At 37.7% G+C, this 12,855-nt stretch overlaps 1 protein-coding gene across 1 annotated transcript in view; it reads left to right on the top strand.

Moving 5' to 3' along the window:
* The window catches only part of HCN1 (hyperpolarization activated cyclic nucleotide gated potassium channel 1), a 195,619-nt gene extending 183,758 nt beyond the window's left edge, over positions 1–11,861 (top strand). Inside the window, exons 7-8 of the mRNA XM_005151964.2 lie at positions 8,957–9,121; positions 11,053–11,861. Of these exons, the coding sequence (XP_005152021.2) occupies positions 8,957–9,121; positions 11,053–11,861 (974 nt within the window). The remainder of the gene's footprint in view (positions 1–8,956; positions 9,122–11,052) is intronic.
* Positions 11,862–12,855: the final 994 nt, after the last annotated feature.

The following is a 12,855-nucleotide window of genomic DNA, read 5'->3' as shown; positions in this document are numbered from 1 at the left end:
AACATTTTTTAAGAAGATAGCATAAAAATAATTTACTCTGTAATGCTAAAAGGTAGAAAATGTGTTTGGGTTTAGGAGTTTTATTAATTAGCAAATACAAATATAAATTTAACTATTAAAAATAACATTTCTAGTAAAAAATTGTGCTAAGTAAATAACATAGTCTTAAAATCAAATTATAATTCCACTTCTGCAAATTCATGAAGAATATAAATTTTTAATTTACACTTGATTCATAAAAGAACTAGACACAAGCAAAATATCCCATTGGCATAGACTGGCTATCTGAGGTGGCCAACAGAGATAAACCAGAAGATGATTTGCAAGTACCTTCAATTTTGCACAGTAGAATTTAAACTAAATATTTGAGTTTAGCTTAAATATTTAATCTAAATATTTAATTCAGAACTGACAGTCTCTGATCATTTGTTTAATAATTTAATGGAAAAAAATGAAGTGCAATATTTTTACAGGCCACTTAAATTCTATCTGAATAGTTTAATTTGTAACTGTTATTGTTTGCCAAACTCAAGATGACAAGAGCATAACACTGAATATATAAGGAAACAGGTGACTTTTTCTCAGTAGGTAATAGACATCCATCTGAACAAAGGTAGACGTAAATTTATTACACAAAATCCCTTTTGGCCTTTGACTCATCAGTGTGAAAGCTAAATCACTACTTAGGCACTTTATCTTAGAATTTAAGCTTAAATCAGTAAGCATGTTATGCTCTTTGTCGCAGAGCTGCTGACAAGTAGCATATTAAGCCTTCTTCAAGGAAATGGGCTGATATGAACAAGAGTTGTTTCAAGAAACAGGCTTCTCCTAAGTAGGTGCCATAAAAGACAACTTTTGGGCAAAGCAAAGAAAGGAGCACACTTTCAGTTCAGGATTGTTGACAAACCCTAAGTAAATATGAACATTTTCTAAAATAAGTATTCCTCTATACATCCTCTGAAAGTTTGGGTCAATTAAAGTTAGGCAGTTCTTTCCAGAAGAATATTTTTTACTCCAGGAAGTTTGTGCTATGTCCAATGAAATAAATGGCATTCTCTGCCAAACAAAAATACTGTTAGGGGGAAAAAAAAAATAATCTCTCTAATTAAGCCACTTAACACACCTAATGTTTTACATATATATAAAATGGTTAAGCAAATGAAAGCTGGGAAGGGAGACCTTTAGAGAGTAATGGAAAGAAAGAACCAGTCATCTTTCATCTGCATTTTAGATCAGAAGAATGGTTATGAAATGCATATCATGGATGCCTGCCTCCAGCTGCTCCTAACCCACCTGTTTTGAAGGTTCCTTTTTGTCTCAGAATGGTTTTGGAGATGAACCTGGTAAAATACTGTTTGTAGTGGTGATATTCCTTATAATCTACTTCTTTTTCTGACTTACTATTTCCTGCCTCAAAAAGTCTAAGCCCTCTATTTTTATTATTGGCTATTATATTGTACCAAGATGTCATCCTCAAACACAGAAGCAGATATTCTTTTCATACTCCATTGCATTCTCTTCCTTCCTTCAGATATATGACATTTTATATATGTGACATCTTCATGATGGAGAAGTATTCTCAGATGGTAAGAGTGCTAGCAAGCAGGCACAGATATTTGTAAACAAGAATCATGTTCCTAAACTGCAGTGATTTCCACAAGTCAGTAAACATGTGTCTCTAGCTTGCTAAAATGAAATATTTTTTTGCATTTTTAATTGCTATATTAATAGAAGTGTAATTCACATCTTTCTAGTCTTTTTTGGTTTAAAAAACTGACAATTTCAACTCTGCTGGTTATGGCACATTTTTCTATTTCTTTTATTTGTTTTGTTAAATAAAGTAAAATAAATTAAATAACATCCTGAGAACTTACGTGTCAGGGTCTTCAGAGCCAAAATAGTCAAATTACTATGAGTAGACAATAAAATGTGAAATAAACTAAACTATTTGGGGTTAGTTTTTTGTTTGTTTTTTTTTTTAATATGATGACTACATATGCTGCAAGTAGAGAAATTTAAATTAAGTTTAGGAAAATAGTTAAAAAAAAAGTGACAGGAGACCAAAATTGAGGTATTAAGGAAGTTGGTTTGGACCCTTAATTGTAATTGGCCATTTTCACTCCCTCTTCAAAACAGTAACTACACAGCATTGTATACAGGCCTCCGTCATGAGCCCTCTCTCCAGCTGATCAGCACATATATGTGAAAGCAACTTTACAGCAATTGTTTATGGCACTTTTTAAAAGCTGAGCCCATGCAGGCAGTATCTGCTATTGCTCACTCTGACAAACTGTCTTTTTTGCAATTCCATATTTAGTGTGAATAAGGTGGGAAAAGGTATAGGCCTTGTGTAGCTTTCTTCTGGACAGTCCAGATTACAAACCTGTTAAAAGCCAATAATTGTTTTCCTTACTCCTTCAGTTCTTTGCTGCAGGAATGCTTCTCTTGAGCAGTGACTGTATTTTAAGGCTCCTTAAATATAGAACTGCTGAATTCAAACATAAATGTTACCTGAGCCTTTTAATTTCTATCCACCCCATATATATGGATTTGGGAGATACCACTTCCTTCCTGCCTCCCTCCCCTCACCTCTCCACAGTCATGACTAATGGAAATGTAAATACTGGTTATTGCTTTGCCAAACAACTGCAAAATAAAGTCTAAATAGATATTTGGTATAGCGTTTTTGCTTGTTTGTTTTTGTTTTTTTTTTTTTTTTTTAGAAAGTAGATTACTGAAACACATTTAATTGGTGTTACTACGTTCTGACTAATCATAAGACCTGGTGCTAGTCATTTTAGTTTCCGTAACAAAAAAGCAGCATATCTCTGGGTTCTCTATTTTGTGCTTTGTGCACCACCAATAATATATTGAAAAATAAAATACAGTTAAAAAAAAATAGAAAAAAATAGATGCATTTAATGCTTTCCAGAGTTTAATGAAGAAAAAGGAGACAGAAATGCAGAAGTATGTGTTAAAGCAATAACATTTTTATCATATGAAACAGCTTCTCCATGTTTGCTTTATGAGAGAGTCAACCTGAGTGGGAAATTGATCCATTTCCAAAAGAATGGGGTGTACAGAAGCTTACTGTTTTTTTTTAAATTTCTTAAGGTTTATGTAGTCCTTTGCTATGAATCTTATTACCTGTCCTAAAGCTGAGAGCAGAGTGCCCCAAGCTGAATATCTCTTCCTGTGACTGCCACTCCAAGAAAGTGCCATTAGCTTGTTCCCGCGCAGTGGACAACTTCAGCAGCATAAGGGAAGTAAAAAACTGTTTAACTTTGCACTACGCAAAGAGTTGCTGTTATGAAGAATTATGTTAGAAACTTGCTCTGGAGACTTATGGGTAAATGGAAAGAGTTTTTTGTACGTCTAAGTTTTGTCTATAATTGCTTGGGAACTCATTATTCTCTGTAAAATAAACACGGTTCTAATCCACTGTCCTGTTCTCATAAAGCATTACGAAATACATTAGACCAGCTGATCCAAGTCTTTGAATTGCTTTGATTTTCCATCTTCTGCTGCTGAAAGTAGCCAAATGGTCTTAACAGCTCCTTGGCTGTTTCCACAGCAATGCATGCGCCTGCTACAAGATGAAACAAGTTTCCTGCTGAGGAATTGAGGCAATAGTCAGCTGTCCTTAGCTGGAAGGACACTTCATTAGATCCTGTGATGTTAAATCTGACAGATGATGGGAAACCTGATGCAGCATTGGAAGGGGACAGAGCACTTAATAAACTGCTGTTTATTTTCACTTGATTTTAGTATGCAGAGCACTGTATGGCTAGAATACTCTTTAACTTGTTTATTCATTACTACAGAAAATTAATTCCTGCACCTAGTAAAATGAACTTTTGCTTTCATTCTGGTCTTCACATCCTTGCAAACAAAACTTTGCAAATGATAACAATTCACTGTATTAGTTTTCTACATGTTACCACATACTATCCTAAGCTAAGGAATACGTCATGGAGACAGAACCAGTCATGCCCTTTAATGAAACAGCTAACTACAGGTCCCATAACTGTTTCTTTTATCAGCACAGTTTGTCTGTTGATGTGCATTTTGTCTGCAAGGCAACTTTATACTAATGTTTAAGTAATTTCATCTGGAGTATAATTTATATCGAAAATGAATTGATGGTTAATGGACAGCAGTACTGTCAGATAAACAGTACTTCTTCTCAGTGAAAAAAAGAGTTTTTCCTGGGTCTGTATAAAGTGGGAACAGGAAATTATTGCTAGGGCAGCCAATCCTGGGAAGACTTAAAAAGCAATGCAACATCACAAATGGTGCTAGAGATAAACAACTCCCACACCCCAAGCAGTTATTTTCTTGAAGAAATAAATGTTTAGGAATCACATTGCAACAGGAGAGGGGAAAATTATCACCTACAGTGGCTTATCAATACAGTCAACAAGAATGAGGAACCTGATCTCAGTTGAAACTAAGACTGTGGCTATTATAAAAGGCCTTCTAATATTCTTTGTAGGTTATTCTATAGGTTGTCATTCACCTTAATCATCTTACTGTCATTCAGGTTTTCCTGAAATCAGTCTTTCTTAGTGCTGTCTTTCAGGTATGTAGAATTTCCTCTCTAGAGTGTTCTGTCATAATCTGTCTGTCCCCCGTTTAGAATACAGATACTGGAAAGCTTTTTTAAAAGTTTATGGTGCTCGGAAAACCTGAACGTGATGCTCTTCCTGAAATACTGCTATAGAATCACAGAATCATAGAATTATTTAGGTTGGAAAAGACCTTTAAAATCATCTAGTCCAAGAGTTAAGACAACACCACCGCTAAACCATGTCTCGTGCATGCGTGCAACTGATATATTCATTTTTGGGTTTGATTATTATAATCACTAACCTTCAGAACAGGATTAGCTTTAAACTTTCATCATTGTGCTTTTTAGTCAATATCTTGACAGCAGAAAGTACATTATATTTGAGACCTTTTCCATGTTCTTTTGAGAGCTGCATTTTTCTGTGAGAAAGATCTGGTGGTAGCAGAACACAAATAGTAATTTTCACAGACAAACTGCATTTGTATTAAATATGAACTTTAAGAACAAACGAATGTTTTTAGCATCATCAAGTGCTTTTAAATAGCCATTTTTCATTAGTGCAACCATAGATATTTGTTTCAGAATGTTCTATGGAACAATTGTCCAAAGAAATTAAATAAGTAAATTAAAACTTGAACTGAGTTGAATTGTAGGCTCATTACAGCCTAAGACAATTACTAATTAGAATTGAAGACATTCTTTTATTTGGAAAAGAAAAATAGAAGTATTTGACACTTTGAAAGTGCCAGCATGAAATCAATGCACCATGCCAACCACAGATGGGAATATGAGTGAGTAATATGCTGCTGCCACCTTCTTTTTATGCTAATAGAGAACCTTGTTTGTCCAAGCTGTTGGAAAATAATCTGTGCCCTTTGTGTTTCTCTGCACACTCTTGTGCTATTGTTTGTATTTCATAGTCTGCTTAAATCAATTGAATGTCAAGGAGAGCATAATTGTTGGGGGCACCTAGTGTACTTGATGTCACTAAGACTCATTTTAAATATATGATGGTTCTTTTAATTGCTTTGTTCTCTTAATGAAATCTATTGTTTATTTACTCATAAAAAAAGATATTTATTTAAAAGAACACGAGTGTTTGATAAGGGCATGTTTTGACATTATGTCTTCATCCTCTGGTCCAAGTAAATGAGATTTCGTATATTCCGTTTTATTATGCTGGAGAGCTTATAGCTAATAGATTAAATTAATTTAATTGTGGAACGCATACAGTTAAGAAGCACATCAGTCTTGCGGCCAGAGTATGCTATAGATACGTATAACAAGGCAATATAGATGATGTATTAGTGACTATATGTAATGCAAGGTAATATAAGGTAATACAATCCTATATGGAATGTAGTGTTTCTAATCAATCAGGGAGCATGGCTGGACGTGCATTACATGGGTATTCATCACATGGTATTTTTTCAGCCAGAAGGCTGTAGTTCATCTTTTGAATGAGTCTATCCAACTGAGTCTAAGAACATGAAGTCTTCCTTGCTTTGTGAGCAGGCAGGCTCCGCTATGGCACTCCCTGGTCAGTTTCTAGGTTCTGTGAGATCTGTCATATCTTTTCTGACCCTTGCTTTTTTATAATATCCAAATAGAAGACTCTATTATGGTTATTACTTCCAAAATGTTGTTCTTCAGCTAGAAGCTGTTGGCTGACAGTGTTTGAAGAGTGCAATGTATAGTTTTCATTGATTCTTTTCTTTCCATTCACCTTATTTGACAAGAATGGAAGATGAAAGAAGAGGAAAAAATAATTGTATTTATTGCAGTAATATCCATGAATTCTGTGGTCTCATTGTTCTCTGATGAAATCTGACATTATCTCTTAGTTTCTTCCCATATAATCTAAAATGCAGAGTTCTAGATTAATAGCAATGAAAACAGCAATTTCTCCTTTTTTTTCTTTTTTTTTTCTTTCTTCTATAATGGTTTGGATCCATAGTCAACATTTGTTTTGTTTTGGGCATGTGATGTTTTTTAAACTCAAGTTTTTTATTTGTTGGGTTTAGCAGACGGCACCTTCTTATGTGTGTAGTATTTGCAGCACTTTGAAGAAACCTGAAAATCAAGAAGTGATCATTAATCACACAGATTTTCCAGATAGTTATCTCTAATTTCAACCTTATATTGTAAAACTTTATTCTGTGTGAGATCCAAAGAGCATCTTAGGAAGTGGAGCAAACATTGAATGCATTTAATTGCTCCCTTTGGGCAAAATGTCCTTCTTACTCTTGTAACCAAAACACTGTGGGTTCAATCAAAAGAAAAGGTGTCAGTGTGAGCTAAGATAGAAGGGGAAAGGGCAGACTTACATTTGACCTGTCCACTCCTTGCAGGAAACATTATTTTGTGCACATCAGTTTTTGTGAGGGACATTAGGCCAAGATTCTTACCATATATGTTAGTCTCTAAATTCATCCCAAAGCTGTTGGAGTTTAAGTACATTCCTTTCTAGTTCCTTGCCAGCACTGTTCCCACATTAATATACTTTGATTTAGCCACTATTATTTAAGCACCTTAACCCCTAAGTGTGGAGGGTTAGGTGGCATACGGAAATTCATCAAGAAGTATGAGAAGAAAACCCATCAAGATTCTCTTGCATTCTAGATTAATTAGAAAAAATATTTTGTTAAAGACATGCAAAAAAAAAGAACTATGCGAGCTCTTTATAGATCCGAAGAAAAGCCTGATAAATTCTGTATTTTTGATAACATAGAATATTTGGGCTTCCATACTTGAGACTGATTGACTGAGATTGAGAAAGATCACTTGTGACAGACACACAAGCAAGGTAGAAGACAGTTCCCTAGCTAGTATCTAAAAATGAACAAATATGAACTTGCTGCTCTTGATTGAAAGAACTGGGTAAGGAAACCATCTCTCACTCTGTCTGAGCCCAAGAAGTGCTAGTATTTCTAAGTGTTCTTATTCCCCAGTGTTGTGGTTTAAAACCAAGTCCGCACAGCTCATTCACTCACTCCCCCCCTTGCTTCCCCAACTCCCAGAGAGTTAGGAAGGAGAATCCAAAGAATGTAGCCCCCACGGGTTGAGATAAGAACGATTTAATAACTAAGGCATAACACAAATCACTACTGCTACTACTACTACTACAAATAATAATGATAAAGCCAATAACAAGTGAAGAGAATACAGCACCTCACCAGCCACCGACCAATAACTCACCCCACATTGCCCAACCGATTACCGACCGATACCTCTTCCATCCTCCCAGAGCTCCAGCCCTTCCGGGTTTCTCCTGGTTACATCCTGAGTATGACGTGCTATGGTATGGAATACCTCTTTGGCTAACCTGGGTCAGGTGTCCTGTCTCTCCTTCCTCCTAGCTTCCCCTCCTCCCCTGGCAGAGCATGAGGCTCAGAAAAGGCCTTGGACAAACCAATCATTTGAGCAGTAACTCAAAACATAGGTGCTATCAGCACTGTTCCCAGGCCGAAAGGCAAAACACAGTGCTGCACCAGCTACCAAGAAGGAGAAAAAATGACTGCTACTGCTCAAACCAGGACACCCAGCTTGAAAATGGGATCAGCACAAACACTTCTTTGTGCAATTGACTTATTAATTGTTAATAGTTTAATATAAATAAATAAATACTCTTATCCATATGTCTTTCTGTTACAAGCCTTGGACCTTGACTTTGGCCTTTAGCTGGTAACATTCTTCTTGTGGGTTTGGGAAATTAGCAGTCGCAAATCTGGGGCTGTTTCTTGGGGCTCTGCATATGGCTTTGGTATCCCCTGTTTAAGAATGATGAATTCCAACAGGAGACACTTGCAGAGAAAGTCTCTTAGACTAGTAAAATGGAGTAAGCAGACATTGAAAGGTTTATGGCTTTTAGCCCCCCCCCCCAAAAAGTTTAAAATGAGAACTTTATTTTCACAAAATAGCTATGACATTAAATCCAAGGAAAGAAGGCATTTTCATGCCTGAAATGTTTTTCCTTAGAATAGCTCTTATATTCAAATATGATTACATCATTTCCAAATTAGCTCAGTAAATCTGCTGAGTTATGAAAGGAATTGGTCATCTATGTCAGCTAGATATTTAAATAAAATCAGTAGCATTACCTGGGTTGAGTCAGCAAAGTGTGTTTGACAGCTGATGGATCATTTCTTACAACTTTAGGGATTTTTTTTTTTTTTTTAAGTCTTGATTAAACAAGAGTCCAGACTGGGAAAGCAAAAGTAGAATCAAATACCTTCAGAATTTTCCCTGGAACCTTGCATAAGCAGCAATAGAAAAACTGCTGCTGAGTACTCACATATTATTTGTTAGCACTGAGTCATTTCCTGGCTTTTAGGCCCACTAACCTCTTTGTTTTGTGTGTGTGTTGTTGAATTTTTCTCTTTCCAGAGATTTGCCTTTTGACCAAGGGCCGTCGAACTGCCAGTGTACGAGCAGACACATACTGTCGTCTATATTCCCTCTCAGTGGACAACTTCAACGAGGTTCTAGAAGAGTATCCCATGATGAGGAGGGCCTTTGAAACTGTGGCAATTGATAGACTTGACAGGATAGGTATTATTATTATTATTATTAATAGGTATTATTTTCACAATATTAGGAAATCTTAAAACCTTTCTATACTTTCTTTTCTGTGAGTTGCAGAATAAAATGCTCAGGGTAAACCCTTTTTGAAAAGTTTTCTTCATGTTGCGCTGCAGTAAATGTTCTGTTGATCTATGAATAAGACATGTCCAGGCAATAAATACTGCAATCATACTCTAAATAATAAAAAAAACTTTTGAGTTTTAGGAAGCTCTCATATTCCTTTGAGGATTATTTTGTTTACTTTAATTATCATTAGTATTATTTATTAATCCTGTATGTTTCTTTTTGCTGCCCTCAGCACTTAATATGATTTATGCTGTTTTATGAGCAGTAGATGATATTTTCCTGCATAAATTGTTTACAGATGACATCTATAATGCTGGGAAGAGCTGAAGCCTCTCAGCACTCACAAAACCCCATGTCTGTTGAAGTGAATTAATCCTTTGCAGCAGGGCTCTCATTTTCCTCACAACATGGGCATTACTAGCACTGATGGCTGCACACTGGCTTTGCTCAGACCTGCTTGCAATCAAAAAAGCAGGACAATGACATCCAAGTGAAAGGCAGAAGAACATGGCAGATTATCAAAACAGATTGTGCCAAGTGTGCTGTTGTTCATTTAGACATTCTGGACCCCTCAAGTATAACATACTAGATAAAATATGTGGTCTTTAGCTGGGAGAATTGCACTCTTACCATCATTATTGATATTAGTTTTAAAATGCAGCTATGCATAAAAAGGAATTTATCCTGTTTGATGGTGTTTCCTCAGCTTTACAAAAAAGTTCTAGTATAAGGATTTCCCCACATCACCCTTTCTCAATAAGGTTATGTTTGCAGTCTCTTCGAAGTGAATACAGACAGAATTGCAGAGCAGTGTCACTGCGCTGTCCTATAAGCTGAAGCTTTGATTTGGAGGAAATCATGTTTTCTTTACTATAGTAGGATAAAAGAAATTAAATACAGATGTACGGGTTTCTAACATTTAATAGCCCTGGTTTAGTGTTTTGCAGATTGTAAGCACTCAGTATTACCACTATTATCAAGACTTTTAAAACTTACACAATTTGTATCTCTGGACAAAGACTCTCTGGAAACGTAGTCCAACTCAAAATAAAACTGCTTTAGACAATGTTTGTCCTAAAGTCCAGTCTGTTACTGGGGTAGCAATCCCATCTGAAGTGATGTGTTTTATCAAAATAAAAAAAGGGACAGCTGAGTGCATCTGATCGCACAGAATGGTGTCTACACCTTGCAGACACTGACAGCTGTCGGGCAGACATCAGGTCACAGTGTACATCATCCTTTATTGTGCAAGCATCACATTGTCCATGAGTTCATACCAGTTCGCAAACCTTTAAAAAATTATTTCTGGGAAGCTAGTGGTCACTAGTTACTAATGCCTAATAATTAGTTTCAGGGAATGTGCTAAATGGCAGATGTATTTATAACTTATGTAACAGTTTAGTGGAAATTAGGACAGTTTTGCAACAATGGAGAAGGACATTACTCATGCAGAACCCAGTGACTTTTTCCACCCTGTTCAGTAAATTACCATGGTTACATTTTCAGAATAACTGGTAATTGCAATGCACTGCAAGTGGAGTGGCACAGAAAATCCAGGTGTCTTTGAGCACAATGGAGTTACAAAGCCCCACCATGCTCGTGCAGGGAGAGAGGGCACTGGTTGTGTGTGAAGGCCAGCCATCAAGAGCTGTGCCAGCAGCAGTCACTGTGGCAGTACCCCATGTGCCGTAGCCTGCTGCAGTGGACTTAGCACTGTTCAGTGGGGCTTTTGTGGCACACAAATCCTCATTGATGGATGCTGAAATGCAAATTCAGAGGGGGGATCTGCCCCTGCATGTCAGACTTGCTAACTCTTCTGCCTCTCTGTGAAGGGAAGAAGAACTCGATCCTCCTGCAGAAGTTCCAGAAGGACCTCAACACTGGTGTTTTCAACAACCAGGAGAATGAGATCTTGAAGCAGATTGTGAAGCATGACAGGGAGATGGTGCAGACCATCGCCCCAGTGAGCTTGCAGCAGATGCCCACCGTGAACTCCACCACCTCGGCCTCATCGTCGCGCCCCAGGACACAGTCTCCTCCTGTGTACACCACCAGCAGCCTGTCTCACGGAAACCTGCACTCTCCATCCCCCAGCACGCAGACACCACAGCAGGCCGTCATCCTCTCGCCCTGCTCCTACACCACCGCTGTCTGCAGCCCACCCGTACAGAGCCCTCTGGCTGGCCGAACTTTCCAGTATGCCTCACCGACTGCCTCGCAGCTCTCCCTCATGCAGCAGCAGCCGCAGGCACCCCAGCAGCCCCCTGGGGTCGTGCAGAAGAACGAGGTCCACAAGAGCACCCAGGCTCTCCACAATACCAACCTGACCAGGGAGGTGAGGCCCCTGTCCGCCTCACAGCCCTCCCTGCCACACGAGATGTCCACCCTGATTGCCAGGCCTCACCCCACCGTGGGGGAGTCCCTTGCCTCCCTGCCACAGCCCACCCCTGGCCCCAGCGTGCCCCCAGCCAGCCGAGCCAGTGTCCCACAGCGCGTCTCACTCTTCCGACAGATGTCCTCGGGAGCCATCCCCCCGAACCGGGGGACTGCGCCGCCACCGGCAGCCCTGCAAAGGGATTCTTCAACAGTCTTAAGCACAGAGCCTGAAGGAGACAAACCGCGGTTTGCGTCAAACTTATGATCCCTGGTAACTGTGAGCAACGGACTTGTGACAAACCAAGCACCATCCCCAGAACTGTTTTAGCCTGTTTCCTAATGTACCCCAGCAGCCTACTATGAGAAAATACTTCAGACAGCTTTGCCCTACGTAACGAATGTAAAATTATATATATATATAAAACATACATATATATATATAAAATAATTCAAAAACTTGTTTGAATTCATATCTTCCTTTCTTGCGACCATTAAGGAAGTTTAAATTTAGATGTAATGTTACTTATTTCTAACATATTGACTTTAAAGTCAGTCTAATAGATTTCTGATTTTGAAGTTTGCTATGTCAAGGGGAAATTATCAATATAATAGCAAACTTCAAACAGATATATTAGAAAAAGAGAGAGAAATATCAATCTAACTAACACATAGCACTGACCTAGTGATATTCTGAAACCTTTGTTATTTCATTTATTGCATACACGTTTTTAATTTCTTGTGAAAAATTCAGTTGTATGTCGCAATGCATTTCATGTGTTGGCACTTTCCGTTGGAAATTAGATTGGAAAAGACATAAATTGCAAAACACCTGCAGTCAATAGGCTGGCACTAGCACTCCTCTGGATAGATTGTAACCTCATGACATGTCAACCCTTCTGTTTCAGAAAACTGAGTGGACTTATATCTTCACACTGCTAAAGACTTTTACAAAGACTATGAATATTGCCATTGTAAATAACTTTTTAGACCCAAACAAAAATAGCTGCTGTGTGGTGTACCATTGCAAGGTCTTTGTTTAGGAATTTAGGTTCGGCTTTCAATTAAAAATTTACAGTTTTAAAATCTGTTAAAGCTAAGTGCAACACAATTGTTAATTGTAATGCAATGGCTTAAAACCTACAATGTTATTTTACATGCAATGTTTTATGCAAAATTGTACGCTTGATCCTGCAAACTGCTTTTACTTCACCAGTACCATCACTTCTCTTCTCCTTGCCCTCAAATCCTCAATAGCATCT

The sequence above is a fragment of the Melopsittacus undulatus genome, chromosome Z, assembly GCF_012275295.1.
Source record: "Melopsittacus undulatus isolate bMelUnd1 chromosome Z, bMelUnd1.mat.Z, whole genome shotgun sequence".
Lineage (NCBI taxonomy): Eukaryota > Metazoa > Chordata > Aves > Psittaciformes > Psittaculidae > Melopsittacus > Melopsittacus undulatus.
Note: the sequence above shows the minus strand (reverse complement) of the source record. Positions and strands in the feature narration are given on the sequence as shown.